Source organism: Ictalurus furcatus, chromosome 17, assembly GCF_023375685.1.
Source record: "Ictalurus furcatus strain D&B chromosome 17, Billie_1.0, whole genome shotgun sequence".
In the NCBI taxonomy this organism is placed as follows: Eukaryota; Metazoa; Chordata; class Actinopteri; order Siluriformes; family Ictaluridae; genus Ictalurus; species Ictalurus furcatus.
In genome coordinates, this window is record NC_071271.1 from 5,028,112 (window position 1) to 5,042,747 (window position 14,636).

Consider the following 14,636-nt stretch of genomic DNA (forward strand, 5'->3'; position numbering starts at 1 on the left):
TTGTCTTGTCGCTCCATGGAGTGTCATGGCGGCTTGTAGGACGCTTGTGAGTCGCGGTGTGTTGACGCTTGGGCTTCATTATCGGCATGTTTGCAGAAGTGTCCTGGTCACACAGAGCAGAGAGAAGAAGCGATGGATGAAGGCCTACACTCTGCTCATGGAGAGGAAGAGGAGACTCGAAGGTCTTCCGCCTCCAACGCCACGGTCAGTGTCCAGTCCCTGCTACAGCACGGGCTCAATCCCAATCACATCCACCGCGCCCTTTATAGGCGCACTATCTAGGGCATAATGTAATGGTTACTACACTCTAGATAGTGCACTAGTCCTGTAGTTTGGAGCCATTTGCGATTCGGCTGCAAGTTAAGGATGAATTCAAGGCCATTTAAGCATTGGTATTTCTAATTTGTTGTTTTCTAATTGTGTGCGTTTATTTAGCAGCTGTAGTTTTGTTTTGATCGACTTGAGCGTAAGAAAACGTGAATGAAGACTTAATAAAGCCACTTTAAGTTATGCACTACAGCAGAGCTGCGAAGAAAACTATTTTAACCCTTGTCTGTCTTAAAACCTTCAACTGTCATCATGATCGTTGTCATGGGCTGCGTTTCTTTTTGTAAATTAAGTGATCCTAGTTTGGAAACTTGTCTCTCTCTCTCTCTCTCTCTCTCTCTCTTCAGCTCCCAGCAGCCTAACTGGGATTATCATGCTGAGGTGGAGGCGTTCAGTGCCCGGCTGAAGGAGCATTTCTCTACCGACCTCCTGAAGATGGCGTTCGTGAACCCCTGCTACGTCCGCTCCGAGGAAGAGAGACGCCGCTCGTTGGGTCTGGATGCTGAGAGCACAGCGCTAAACCTCAGAGACAATGCAGAGCTGCAGGAACATGGGCGTAACTTCACGCTGGTGAGAATCACAGAACATCAGAACCAGAGAGAATAAACGGTACGAGAAGTGTTCATACGGTTCTCGGACAAATCTGACTCGTTGTCTGGTGCGCAGGGTTTTCTCGCGGATTGGTGCAGGGGAACCTTCCCCAGTCTGCCGGAAGACGGCGTAGCAGCCATCGTCTGTCACCTAACTGGGTTGGAGGTCATGTGTTACGTGGCTCGGAACCTGGCGGTGGAGGAACTGGCGATGACGGCGGAGTTTCCTGTTCCGGATGACATCCTCCGGGAGACGTTCTTTGCTGTGATTGGTGCGCTGGAGCAGAGCAGTGGCTCGGAGAGGGCGGGGCTTTTCATCAGGGTGAGACGGGACTTGATGTACACTATAGCGTTCTCATGATAGAATCCTGGGTTCTAGTTGTAGGTAAATTACATATTATTCTTTATAATGAACCTGATCTTCAGAGGCGTCCGAGTGGCAGCTTATTGTGTGACGAAACGCCGTTTTAGTTTCTTCCATTGACATGTTGCACTATTTTCCTACCCATTACCCACAATCGTGTGTGTGTGTGTGTGTGTGCGCAGGACTTCCTGGTGACGCAGCTGATAGGGAAGGACCTGTTTGACATGTGGAAAGTGGTGAACCCCATGGGGATATTAGTGGAGGAGCTGAGCCGCAGAGGAGCATCACTCCCCGAGCCACGCCTCATCCAGTCCTCGGGGGCCAGCACCGTTCTCCCGCTCTACTTCGTTGGACTTTACTGGTATGCCAAACACACACACATACCGTGTTAGTGTCAGAAAGGACGAGAACAGCATTAGATGATCGTATTATCTAAAAAGTCCTTCGCAGGAAACCCAGAGTCACAGGAAATCTCCATCCTGAAACCATTTTCTCACCTTTTTCCATTACACGGTGATCTTTAATGTCATATTAATGAGGCATCAAAGAAAATTTCTGCACTCAAAGTCCCAGAATGCAATGCAGCTAGACTAACATGTCGACGATGGACGTTTTACTGGATTAGCTGATCTTTACTCTTTACTCTAACAGTAAAATAGGAAATGTTACTCTAATACGTTGTTGTGTGTGTGTGTGTGTGTGTGTGTGTGTGTCTCAGTGATAAGAAGCTGCTGGCTCACGGGCCTGGTGAGACACTGTCGGCAGCGGAGGAGGAGGCAGCACGCGTGGCTCTGAGGAAACTCTTCGGCTACACAGAAAACCGCAAACCACTCGACTTTTCCACAAAACAGGAGCAGCCTGAAACATCAGCAGTGAAGCAGGCGGTCAGCAGAGGATAAACACACACACACACACGTGCGCTCTGTCATCTGTCTGTCTTTCACCAGGTGAATAACATCTGCTGCTTTAGTCTCTTCAAATGTCTCTGTTTGTCTGAAGTAAATTTGGACGGTCCGGTTTAGGGAGCGGTGTGGAACACATACTTCCACTCGGTTTCTAACGAGATCAGGTGAAAAAACACAACACTTGAGTGTAAATGTTGTGGTTTGTTTGTTTTTTAAAAAAAAGAAATGTCTCCTCACATGTGAAGCAGCTGTTTGTTTCTTTGACTGCTTCTTATTTAATGGTCTGTTTGTACGTATAATGGCGGATCATTTAAGTTCCTTGACTTTAAATACTCTTTGAATCAATTTCATCAGGAGTATTTATTCCTGTAACTGAAGTGTAATTAAGGTCCAGTAACATCCCAGAATGTTGATGATGTCAGTGTTTTAATGCTTATCCATTTAAGATGAGTTATTTACAGCTACAGCAGTCCGTGCAGGATTTTGTGGAGTTTTTTCGTGATCGTTGCGTTCACTTGATTTTGCTGTGGCTTTTTTAAAATTTTCAATACGACTTGCAGAGTTTTTTTTGTGCTTTTTTTTCCCCCCTGGAAAACTACTAGAATCTGCGAACTCACGAAATTGTTCAGCACACTCTTTCACAGTGATGTTTGTTGGTAAATGAGACCTTTTTAGCTGTACTTGTGTTCGACACACGTGACACTGTGATGACATCACATGACTCGTCTCCGCCCAAATCTGCGGCGATTTTTAAAACGACAAGTTCCTCCGAATATTATATTTGCGTTCGTTTCTGCAATGGCGAAATCCTGTAGGGACTGAAATAAATTAGACGTCTTTCGGCTTTGTTTCGTAGCTTCACGTTACCACACATTCTGAACAGATGAGATTCTGTTTAGAACGGCATGTGCTGAATAAACTTCTGTCTGTTTCTCTTTAAACGTTCTGGGGTTTTTCCATCCTCGCCATTACTTAACTAATTACTAATTCATTACTTTAAAGTTACTTGATAGAACGGTTTAAAATCTATGAAGTCTGATAATTCTGTAGCTAGCCCTGCTATCATGAGTCTTCAGATAAATCATTTGCATGTGATTAGACAAAGCGTTCAAGACAAGGGAATCTGCACTGATGGTCATGTTTAGAAAGCTGGAGTCGCTGAACTGGGTTTTTTTTTTTTGTGTGTGTGTACATTAAACGTCCTGGTACTGATGCTGTGCTGGATCTGTATCCAGACTGCAGTCCACCATTTTATGACTCCTGGACTTCTGCTTTGAGGAAATTCAGTTGTTTTTTTTTTTGTTTTTTTTTTTTGTCCCCCTCCTCAATTTATCTGATCTGTTTTCCCTCAGACTTTGCGACACAGCTTGCTTCAGTAACAAGTCTAAATAATTCTGAATAATTCTGCTTGATGATAGTGATGGAGTGCTGGATATTTCTGCGTCCCTTTAATTTATATCCCCGAAAAAATGTTAGCGCTTGAATCTGTTCTGTTTGAATGTTTGTTGAGGTGTTTTGTGTGTACTACGATGTTCCTATTTGAATAAAGTAAAAACCGCTCAAACAGGATCGTCAGATAGAATTTGGTTCATGCATCCATTTAATTTACAAGCTAAATTTTCATCTCTTAATACATGACACCCTTCCCAGAATGCCTTGTTATCATACCGTTTATTTTGAAGATAAATACATGAACCAGGCCTGTGCTGGAGTTTACGAATAGACAAACTGAACAGATTGATTGATTTTTTTTTTTTTTGAGGATTTTTATATGTAAAAGGATTATGAAGACGAAGAGATTAAAGCAATAGACGGATCAGCTTTAGTGCTGTACGTTCAGTTGTTAAGGTGATACGGTTTATATTCCAGATAAACAAGTCATCCAAATCGTGATGTGTGTTCTGTAATAATATATTGTACAGTATATTCATCTATGTAAGTGTTTAGCCTTCACTGAAAATTAAAATTGACCTTTTTTTTGCAAGTATGAGAGTTGTTTTCTGTGAATGATAATATAATAAGAAGAATGTACACAAACACAAGCTTTGTTTTCATTTTATTTTAGCATTTTATAGCGTTTCTGGAGTATGGAGACTTTTGGGACACCATGTACAGTATTTTGGGTAGTAGTAGTAGTAAATAGTAGTAGTAGTAGTAGTAGTAGTAGTAGTAGGTTTCTCCACTATATTTTGTCTGAACCCACTTGTGGAAATGAATGTATGCACGTATGACTCAATCATACACATATCAAGTGATATGAATTAACTTGTTCAGGAATTAATTCATTTCATTTTTTATATATTTACAGCTCCGACAGAACACTATGCATTGCGCCTGATGGTTGCTGAGGTTCTTGTGAATTAGGTCACTCGGTTCTCTGCAGGATGGAACTCTTTTTAGGTTGCGGGGCGGTGCAAGCTTTGCGCATGCGCAGTGAGCGCGCCCTCTGGCGAGCAGAGCGCGGCGTCTTGCCTACTCTCTCACTCTCTCTCTCCTCCGTTCCGTGAACACCGTGACACCCTTGGAGTGAACTCCGGCTCCTGTCCTCCTCTCCCTCTCTCTTTCTATCTGAATCGCTCCCTTATTTGGGGAATAAAAAGTTTTTTTCTTCACCTCCGCGTATATAAAACTCTTTCGGCTCCGGCCATGGCGGCGAGTGCGAAGCGAAAACAGGAGGAGAAACACCTGAAGATGCTGAGGGAAATGACGAGTTTACTACCCAACAGAAAGTGTTTTGACTGCGACCAGCGCGGCCCGACCTACGCGAACATGACCAACGGCTCCTTCGTCTGCACCTCCTGCTCCGGTATCCTGTAAGTAGCCTTAACAACCTGGGCCGCGTCTCAAATACTCTCTCTGTCGTCTACGTAGCGCACTCGATGAGGCGCACAAACCGCTATATCACCCCCTATGCATGTAGGGCGCCTGTGTAGGGAATAGCGGGGCGTTTGGGATTCAATGAATCTGGTGTTTCTAGCACAGCCGCGAAGTTATGACCTTTTTTTCGACATTCTTTTCTTTTATTTCGACTTGACAGACATTTTCTTTACGTATCCCGAGAATGTGATTAACTATAGTAAAGGTTATTATATACATTATTATTCATGAAAGAGTAGGCGAGGCTGGGTTAGCTCGTGCGGCTAGCAGACGCTAACTGCAGCCTAGCTAGAACGCGATAATATTGATTACATACATATTCATACCCCGCAGGGTTTTTATTATTATTATTTATTTATTTTTAATTCTTTATTTCGGTTGTTTAGGTTTATGTGAAGAAAAGTTTATTGTTGGTTAACTGAATCAGTGTGCAAGCTGACTTCATCTCGGCTAACTACCTGTTTGGAGGCTAACCTAGCTACGAGTTTACCGTTAACTTAACTTCACTCCAGGCCTTGAACTCTTATTCTCTACATTCTATATTGTTTCGGTGAAAAGGTATATTTTTGAAGAAATGTAGCACGCGAGGCCAAATAATAAAACCGTAAAACTAGTTTAGCTTAGCTGTTTAGTGCGTGTTTGTGGAAAACCGCTAGCCAGCTCTAGAAGTTGGAACTCGTTAGCGTGCCATTAGGGTGTGTGAGCGCGCGCCGTTAGCTAACCATATCACAACCTGGTGCCTAGCTCTAATTTTACTTTAAACTAATAAATATTAACACAACTCACATTTTAGTTGATGGGCTTCACTTAGTAACTAGTAATGTGTTAGTGTGTAACTATGCGCGAACGTCTTATAGCATGCTAGCTGAGTCAAATCTAGCTCGTGCCATATATAAGCGCTTTACGCCACAGCGCTGTTGAGTTCTCGATTCTGATTGGTCAGAAGGTGGTGTTCGGTTTTCTATAGCAGCAGCAGCTCTGACAGTAAGTAGTTCCGGCTCTGAGGCTCATATCAATGCGCTCGTTCGAATATCGCTCATTCACGGTGACTTGTATCGCAGACGCACTATTTGTTCATATCTGATTAATTTATCAGCAGGACGTACGTAATAAACTTTTACACGTTTCCTCGGTGATAAAACTCTCATCCGGACAGCAATAAAACGATCATGGGAGTCCCTATCTATCGGGTTGTATTTTGGTCGTATGATCACACTCCGTTCACACCATGGTGTCAGAGACGTGGCGTCACTGCCTCTTATTGCAGTTTGGGGTGAGCCAAAGTTCCGGCATTAATTTTGAAAATATGATGAAACAAAGGTGACGGGACGAAGCATCTGTGCTTCGTTTTGCAATTTGAGAAGTGACGTATTTCGGGGAGGGTCACTGATACGCATGCTACGAGATTAAATAGGGCAAGTAGCAGCAGTTGGCCATTATCTTTTTTTTCTTACGTGAGTCAATGTATGTATAGAAAATCATGGAATACCGTAATAAACGGACGTTGAGGAATAGCACACTTCAGGACGTGGTAGTGGTAACTGCACTTTGCATCAGCCTTGTCTCTTACTTGTTTTTATAGCAGTTTCTAGAAATGGCATGATACCAGTACGTATACTAAAAATCTGCCGATACCCATGTGATGTTTTTTTTAATCCAATGTGGTGTTTTTTTTTTGTTGTTTGTTTGTTTTTGGTCGCCGATATCTGAGCCACCGTTTTGGCTCGGTGCCATCTCATGGATGCGGTGTCTCCTCTTTGCAGAAATGTGTTTCTGCTGGCATGCGCTTGGTTTCATCATCCGTTCTTCTTTCTTTGATTTGAATTTCGAGTAATTCCCGGTTCCAGCCCGCTCAAACATTTCTCCAAGTAATTCAGTTTCCATCGCGCAAATCGAATTAATCCTCTCAATTAGCCGAAAGGTTCTGACGTCACTCGTTCTGGGAAAAGTGGAACAAGCCATCTAATAAAGGGACGCGAGGAGAGTAAACAGAAACGTCGCTGGGAACGTCGTCTGGTCTCGGTGGACGTTGCTCGCCGTGTCTCCAGATGCCTGAGCCGTCAGAAAGACGTCGGCGTTCCGGTGAGTTAAAGCTTCAGTCCCTGCTGTCTGAAGTAATGAGTTTTTTTACGAGGCTACTAGATTCCGTCCTCCAGCCTGAATGTCTAACAGCAGCCGGCCACAAATTTGAATAAACGCGCGCGTAAAATTAAAAGAAGTAAATAAATGCGGTGCAGTTAGTCAGTGAAAATCCTTGTCGACTAAGAATGCGAGAGGAAGGTTAACTTGGCGTTAACTTTTACAAAATGAACTTTTACAAAATGTTAAATCGCGAGTCCGAATCTTGACAACGACGGGTGGGAGGGGCATTCTCTCTCTCTCTGTGTGTGTGTGTGTGTGTGTCAATCACAGCGACAGTAGCCATTCATCAGGCATCTGTCACCTTGTATGCGGAAGACGGCGTATAACAGGGCTGGGCGATATGACAAAAATATCACATCACAATACTCGGACGTTTCTACGATACACAATGTGTATCACGATTTATCATTTAGCTGACAAACTGTCTGCAAAACAGTAGCAAAATGAACAAAAAAGACGTTAAACTGAGTTTGATGATACTTTTCTTTAATGCCTACAAAGATTAAAAAGGCGTTAAATCGGTGGCGTTCAGTATAGTTTAATTTGTAATTTAAAAAAAAAATAAATAAATTTCTAAAAATACATCACCATATCAACGATGTCTCAAAAAAATGTATCGCGGAATCATTTATCACGATATCAATATTCTATCGATATATCGCCCAGCCCTAGAGGATAGGGCTTTCCTCAGAGTGTGTTAATTAAAGTGTCCTCTGGGAATCTTGTACCGTATGAATAATAATCAGATGTAGTGTTTTCTGTGCGAGTGTGCACTGTGTCTCGGGCACAGTGTAATAAGTGTGTCTGATAAAAATATTCCAGTTTGACTCTCCCAGAGGATCATGAAGATAATTGAGCTATTTGATGAATTCCAGTCTAAATGACTTTGGCCTTGTGCAGTCTGCGGCAGCTTCAGACTTACCCACAGGAACCGAGGTACCTTAAAATGGCGGCTGTTTTCAGAGTCACAGGAAACAGAATTTCCACATAATACCGAGCAGAAGCATATTAGAACATCTCGTTTTTTTAAATATTCAGGCCTGGCTTGGTTCTTCATTTCCTGTCAACGTTTTCCGTGATCGTTCTTCCGATACACGATGACTTGAAACATTCGTATTGAATCGTTTTGATGTTCCGGTTGTGAAATCCGCTTGTCCCGCGTTCACCCTTACGCACCGATCTTCACAAACGGGCAGCTGTGTTTAATCTCGCCCATCGCTCGTGTACATTTCACCAAGTTTTTGACTCCTAACGTAAGCTAGGTCTGAACGAACGTGTCTCGAACCCTGTCGGAATGTAGTCGGGTCTCGCTAAAGACGAGAGCAAACACGAGAGTGGTACCCTTCGATTCTCGGATCAGAACTTTAATCCTGTCTGAGTCGTCAGATTAGTTTGAATAGTCAAATAGTCTGGTTAAGTACGCCAAATGATGTCAGTGATCTACCTGAGTTCTTTACACTTCAGAGCGTGCTTCAGTGCCAGATTTATTAGGAGCAACACTCACACACCCTCGTTCCACTGATAAACCTCCTGATGATTAAGCGTGTTTATTACAGCACACGCAACATAAATACAGTCATCAGACACGTCATTCTGTTGGTTAGGAGTAAAATGTTCTGGTCGTTATCTGCCCTACGAGAGCCGGAGTGGACACGTCGGTAGGCCCCGGACCAGAGGAAAAGAGAGAGAAACCTAAGCAGACATTCCTCTAGTCTACTGCTGAAGATATTTGTGCCAGTACAGAAGCAGTTCCAGCCGGAGACGTTAATCAGGACGGTTCTGGATTCTTTGACTGCTGCTTTTGATCAGTCGGTCGTCTGCACTATTTTTAGTTCCACCCGCACGTCCTGGCTCGGTTTACGCTGTACCCGGGTGAGAAGGATAACCAAACTCTGGGATTTAGGAACAGCTCACTCGGCAGTAAACGTGGAGGATAACGGCATTTCTCCCATACACATGTGTACAACAAATATAGGTGCTCACAAACGTCCAGCAATCCGGTAGTGCCTCGTTCATTTAAATAAATAAAAAAGTTATAAATACTAAATGTTTATTAATAATAGTCATTTTTATTTTCAATAAAAAAATATTTTTATTAGCTTTTATACAAATTTTATATTTTTGTATTATTTATTTAACACTAAAATAGAGAAATAAAATTATTGTACAAACTGAAAAATTAACTAAAAAATTTTAACATCAGCTGCTTCTGGTCAGTTTGTAATAATAATTTTTAAAAAAAATGTTAAAAAATCAAATCATGAATCTCATGAATCATAGGCGAATCTCAATTTCGAGGGGTGTGTGTGTCTGTTCGTCCCTGCTTTTATGTGCCCTCCTGCAGGAAGTGGGAGCTACATTCCACTGCATCAGCACCATGTGGTCAACTCGTGTAACAGGAAGTGGAAACAGCAGGACAGGAAGTTTAATCTCACTTGAGTGGATTTAGTGTGTGTGTGTGTGTGTGTGAAGCCCGAATCTCTCTCTCTCTCTCTCTCTCTCTCTCTCTCTCTCTCTCTCTCTATCGTTTTTATCACAAAATCGAAAAATTAAAAAGATTTTTTTTTTTAAACCTGATAAACTCACGCATGCTAATTTGACTTGGATGAGTGCGAGGCCATGCAGAGGGGTTCAAGCAGCAAGAGCATGAGTAAAGGGGAAAACAAAAATCCGTTTCATGCCTTAAACATATGGAAAAGAAGAGATTAAAGCACTGATGTTGGTGCGAAGGTCCAACGAGGATCGCAGCCTTGACTTGACCAGCCTTCCCACGCCTTTACCTGTCGTTTGAGAGGTGTTATGTTTAACTTAATAACAGTGTAGTTTGTGTTCATACAGTATTTTATGTTGTATAACTGCTATAAATAACTTATTTTGTAGACCTGGCGGGGGGGGGGACTCACTTTTTTAACATTCAGCATCAAATTTGGTTACTGCAGAAACAACCATTTTTCACCTGTTATACCTGTAAGACAGGAAGTGCAGAGGGCTGTCTACCGTGTAATAAAACCTCTCCATATGGATTTGATTCACGGCTCTAGCCTGTGACTGAGTCAGGAGCAGAATGTCACCCGAAGGCATTGTGGTCTGATGCAATTTCCTGTTCAATCAGTGCAGCAGAATCAAAATCAGGTGATTGAAGCCGTACGAGTCTAAACCTGAGCTGTACAGTATTTGCTCTGCTCTGATTCAATGACCAGCTGTTTTATGTACACGTAACAGCTGATAATAACCTCTTTTAAACTTTGTGTTACTTGGTAAACTGATCTGACTGTACGTGGCTCAGAAACCAAGACAAAGGAAATCACTTGAATCACATTACATGCTCTTGCTGCCAGTCTCAAGTGAGTTCCTGTTGAGAAATCCATTTCCTGTTGTATTGCCGGCAGTTTGTGAGCACGAGGCATATTCTGTATCGTAGAAATGCCTTTGAGTATTGTGATAGACGATTTTTTGTTTGTCCCACCCAACCCTAGTTCTTTTGCTTTTCTAATAAAGTTTCTGAGGCAACACCTCCTGTTTGTAGCATCGACAGAAAGCTAGCATGTTGGTTATATGCTGCGGTGATTTTAGTAATTTTTTAAAAATTATTTTTTCAATGAAAAGTTATTCGAATCTCGTTAGCATTGGGAGATATGTTACAAAGGCATGTCAGGATGTATGCTGTAGCAATTCAGTATCTGTCTTAACGCCAGCATAGCTGGTTGGATTTAAATTATTTCGGCTAATAGGCCTGCAGCCAGGGCCGGGATCAAGTGGTTAATGAAGATAAATTAATAAAGTTCACTTTGACTTACTAATACTAGGCAAGTAAAAAAGTGAACTGGATCGCCAAAGACCTTTGTTAGACCCTTATAAACCTTTTATGAACCCTTATGAGCCCTTATAGACCCATATAGACCGTTATGCACCCTTGTAGACCCTTATGTACCATTTATAGACCAGTTTAGACCCTTATAGATCCTTATGTGCCCTTCCAGACCCTTCTAGATCCTTGTATACTCTTATAGACCCTTGCGTACCTATTGTAGACCCTTGTAGAACATTATATACCCTTAAATACCCTTCTAGATCTGTATACACTCTTCACATATCCATATAGACCCTTGTAGGGCAGAAAAGCCGCCAACAATTATTAAACAATGGGCTGTTGGCCAAACTGTCAGAGGAAGCAGCCAGCAGTTTTGGAGTATAAATAATTCAGCATCTGATCTAGTCTTACACGCACAGCTCTCCTGGTTCCTGCTCCTCAGTCTCATGAGCCTTTTTTCATCCTAAACCTGAACCTCCAGACTGGCAAACACGTATTGATGACCACAAGGGAAAGTACAACTGTGTTTGTGTATGTGTGTGTGTGTGTGTGTGTGTGTGTGTGTGTGTGTGTGTGTGAGTGAGAGAGAGAGAGAGAGAGAGTGGCACTACAGTATATTTCCATACTTCTGCCCTACCTTTGGTTTTAGGACGGTCAATCTGGGCCACACACACATGCGCTCACCTGTATGTTGGAAAGTTTTGTTTTGTAGTTAATGGCAAAAATTGGCTAAAACCATATCAATAAAGACACTGACACCTGAGCCATGACAGAGGGGTCATTCATGCTCTTACACACACCCACACACACCCACACACACACACCCACACACCCTGGAGAGTCCCTTTTTTTTTTTTTTTTTTAACACTAGTACGATTAAATGAGCATGTTATCAGAAGGATTCCTGACACCGGTATCGTTATTGTCGCATCCCTAAGACACGCATTGCAGACACAAGAAACCCGAGGTGCCTTGCAGTCTCACCTTGTTGTCCTTGTCCCAGTTTTGTGAAATAGCAAGCTAATAACTCAGATTTCTGAGAGAACAGGGACTGCAGCTACGCTAGACTGCCGAATATAGTGTACACACACTTGCACACAGGGACCGGAGCTAATCTAATACTCGGCCCTGCAGAAGTGTAACACATCCCCTATCAAATTAACCCCTCCTGTGCTCTTTCTCACCGTGTCCCTCTTTCTCTCGACTTCCTCCCTTGTTCTGCCAGCATACACCTTCTCAATTGCTAGTGTTTGACAGAATCAGGGTGTAAAAAGCATGTTATTGCATTTGTAAAACGGACATATCATCTTCGGGCACTTTTACACCTGTAAGTCAGTTGAAACTTGTGCCCTTGTTTCGTTTGCTGTTTGGTTTCCATCTCTACAGAGATGGAAAAACGTGCACAAACCCTGTCTGTGTACATAGAAATCGCAGAAATCACTCGGGGACAATAGTTAGACACTTTTTTATATAAAACATTTTGTACATCACATCCAGCGTTTTTCACTTTTTTCACTGATTTCCCCCTGCTCTTGATATACACTAGATGTCCAGAGGTTTGTGGACACCTGACCTGACCGTCACACCCGTATGCGCTTCTTCCCCGAACTGTTGCCACAAAGTTGGAAGCGTGCCGTTGTATAGAACGTCTCTGTACGCTGTAGCTTCACAATTTCCCTAAGAGCTAAGAGGCCCAAACCTGTTCCAGCACGACCCAAAGTGCACAAAAAGTGTGAGCTCCATGAAGACATGGTGTGTGAAGGTTGGAAGAAGTTGACGAAGTTAAGATCTCGAGTGTCCGGCACAGAGCCCTGACCTCAACCCTACTGACTCATCACATTTGGGATGAACTGGAACTGAAGCCTCCTCACATCAACATCAGCGCCTGACCTCAACCTCACTAACGCTCTTGTAGCTGAATGACCACACACCCCCACAGCCACACCCCAAAATCTAGTGGAAAGCCTTCGCAGAAGACTAGAGCGCATTATACCAGCAATCAGGTGGTGACGGTCAGGTGTCCAAGAACTTTTGGCCGTATAGTGTACCATTTATTAAACGGTTATCTCCATCTACTTCATTGATTGTTTGGTGTCGAGTTGTACTCATATTGACATTTATGTGCTCTAGACTGTCTTTCTTGTAAGGACTAGAGATGTATTCTAGTATCTGGGGCATGTGCTTTGAAATTGAGCTGAACCTCCGCTCCTTTGCATAGTGGTTAACATCGAGAAACAATCAGCCCCGATTTCCACGTCAGTTTCATCACCAGGGACGGACCGTGATGGAAGCGGGACACGTTTCATTGAGTCAGATCTCCCAATCAGATCGTCATCCTTTCAGTTCGTCTGCTTACAGTTTAACTACGCAGCTCTGTCATAACAACTCTTTGGCTCTCTGTCTCTCTTTAGGCGAGGTTTGAACCCTCCCCACAGAGTGAAGTCCATCTCCATGACAACCTTCACGCAACAGGAAATAGAATTTCTACAGAAGCATGGAAATGAGGTAACGTTGAATCCGGGTGAATAACGCCACATCAGTACAACATTTGAATATCTAACAGGTGATCCGGTTATATCCTGTGTAGGGCTGCAACTAACGATTATTTTCATAATCGATTATTATCTATTTTATCGGTTAGTTGTTGCAGCTCTAATCCTGTGTTTATATTCTCAGTAAAACGGGTTCAAGTGCTCCAAACAACTTCCTGTTTACCAACACGGGTCTTGACGATAAGACAAGCGAGTACAGTGATTTTACACGTGTCAGGTTTTTCTTCGTGATGAGTAAACAGCTAAAAATTAGTCAGTTGGTCAACAGTTCATGATGCACGATGCAATATACAGAGAACTGTTCTGAGTTTGATTGAGTAAAACTTTCAGACTAGGAAGAGCCGGAGAAAACGCCCCTCGAATCGGAAATTCCTACTCGGAAAGTCAAGGCGGTGTCCCGAGTTTGGCGCACGACGTGATCAACACGGATGCTCGAGCGCTTCTTTACTTTTAATACGAGATCTTCGCTCGTTAAATCTATAACAGCGACTGTACGATTTGCTGTTTCGAGGTAATAAACATACATATCGTTCATCACTAACATTAACTGGATAGATTGTTGCTAACAAAAACGAACAAAAACAACAAACCTCCATGTATGTCCAGTTTTGTGTCTCAAAGTGTGACTTCCTGCTCAGGTACCAAAATTGATACTCTGATTTTAATCACGATGTCTCAGACCTTTTATACTCTTAGAATTGTTGTTTTTTTTATGCTAGATTGAAACATTTCTCAGTCAAATCAGGCAAAGTGACTGCCTCAAATTCTGACACACTAGTTCTGTAAAAAGAACAATCAGATTACCTTAACCAAGCGCGGTACGCGTCACAATGACTAGAACACAGGGGTAGTTAGTATATTCCTGTGAATAATTAAGGATTAAACCACGATGACATGCTGTTACGGGAAAATAATCAGCGACAGAGTGGTTTGTGTGTTACCGCCCTGGAGTGGATTATTTTTCTTATAGCAGCACGTCACAAAGTGTTTTATTCCTCTTATACCGCTGTGATTTGCTAACAATTATAACATTTAGATGTAGTGGATTTTAGCGATACCGATAACCAA

General features: G+C 42.6%; 2 protein-coding genes and 1 long non-coding RNA gene across 7 annotated transcripts in view; 2 read left to right on the forward strand and 1 right to left on the reverse strand.

Moving 5' to 3' along the window:
* The first annotated feature begins 5 nt into the window (after nt 1-5).
* Nucleotides 6-4,170, forward strand: mrpl44 (mitochondrial ribosomal protein L44). The gene is made up of 5 exons (XM_053647008.1): nt 6-204; nt 675-897; nt 994-1,239; nt 1,464-1,642; nt 2,000-4,170. The coding sequence occupies exons 1-5, from the start codon at nt 26-28 to the stop codon at nt 2,178-2,180; spliced, it is 1,008 nt and encodes a 335-aa protein (XP_053502983.1). The 5' UTR covers nt 6-25; the 3' UTR covers nt 2,181-4,170.
* LOC128621323 (uncharacterized) lies at nt 3,752-5,916 on the reverse strand. The gene is made up of 2 exons (XR_008388260.1): nt 5,850-5,916; nt 3,752-5,111 (listed from the first exon to the last, which is right to left on the reverse strand). It is a non-coding gene; the product is annotated as an uncharacterized LOC128621323 (long non-coding RNA).
* Nucleotides 4,682-14,636, forward strand: part of agfg1a (ArfGAP with FG repeats 1a) — a 23,701-nt gene continuing 13,746 nt past the window's right edge. For 4 of the 5 annotated variants that reach the window (XM_053647002.1, XM_053647005.1, XM_053647004.1 and 1 more), the window contains exons 1-2: nt 4,682-4,999; nt 13,428-13,521. In XM_053647002.1, the coding sequence (XP_053502977.1) occupies nt 4,833-4,999; nt 13,428-13,521 (261 nt within the window). In that variant the 5' untranslated portion in view covers nt 4,682-4,832. Of the gene's footprint in view, nt 5,000-5,101; nt 7,146-13,427; nt 13,522-14,636 lie in introns of those variants that run through there. The other variant, XM_053647007.1, reaches the window with a different exon arrangement.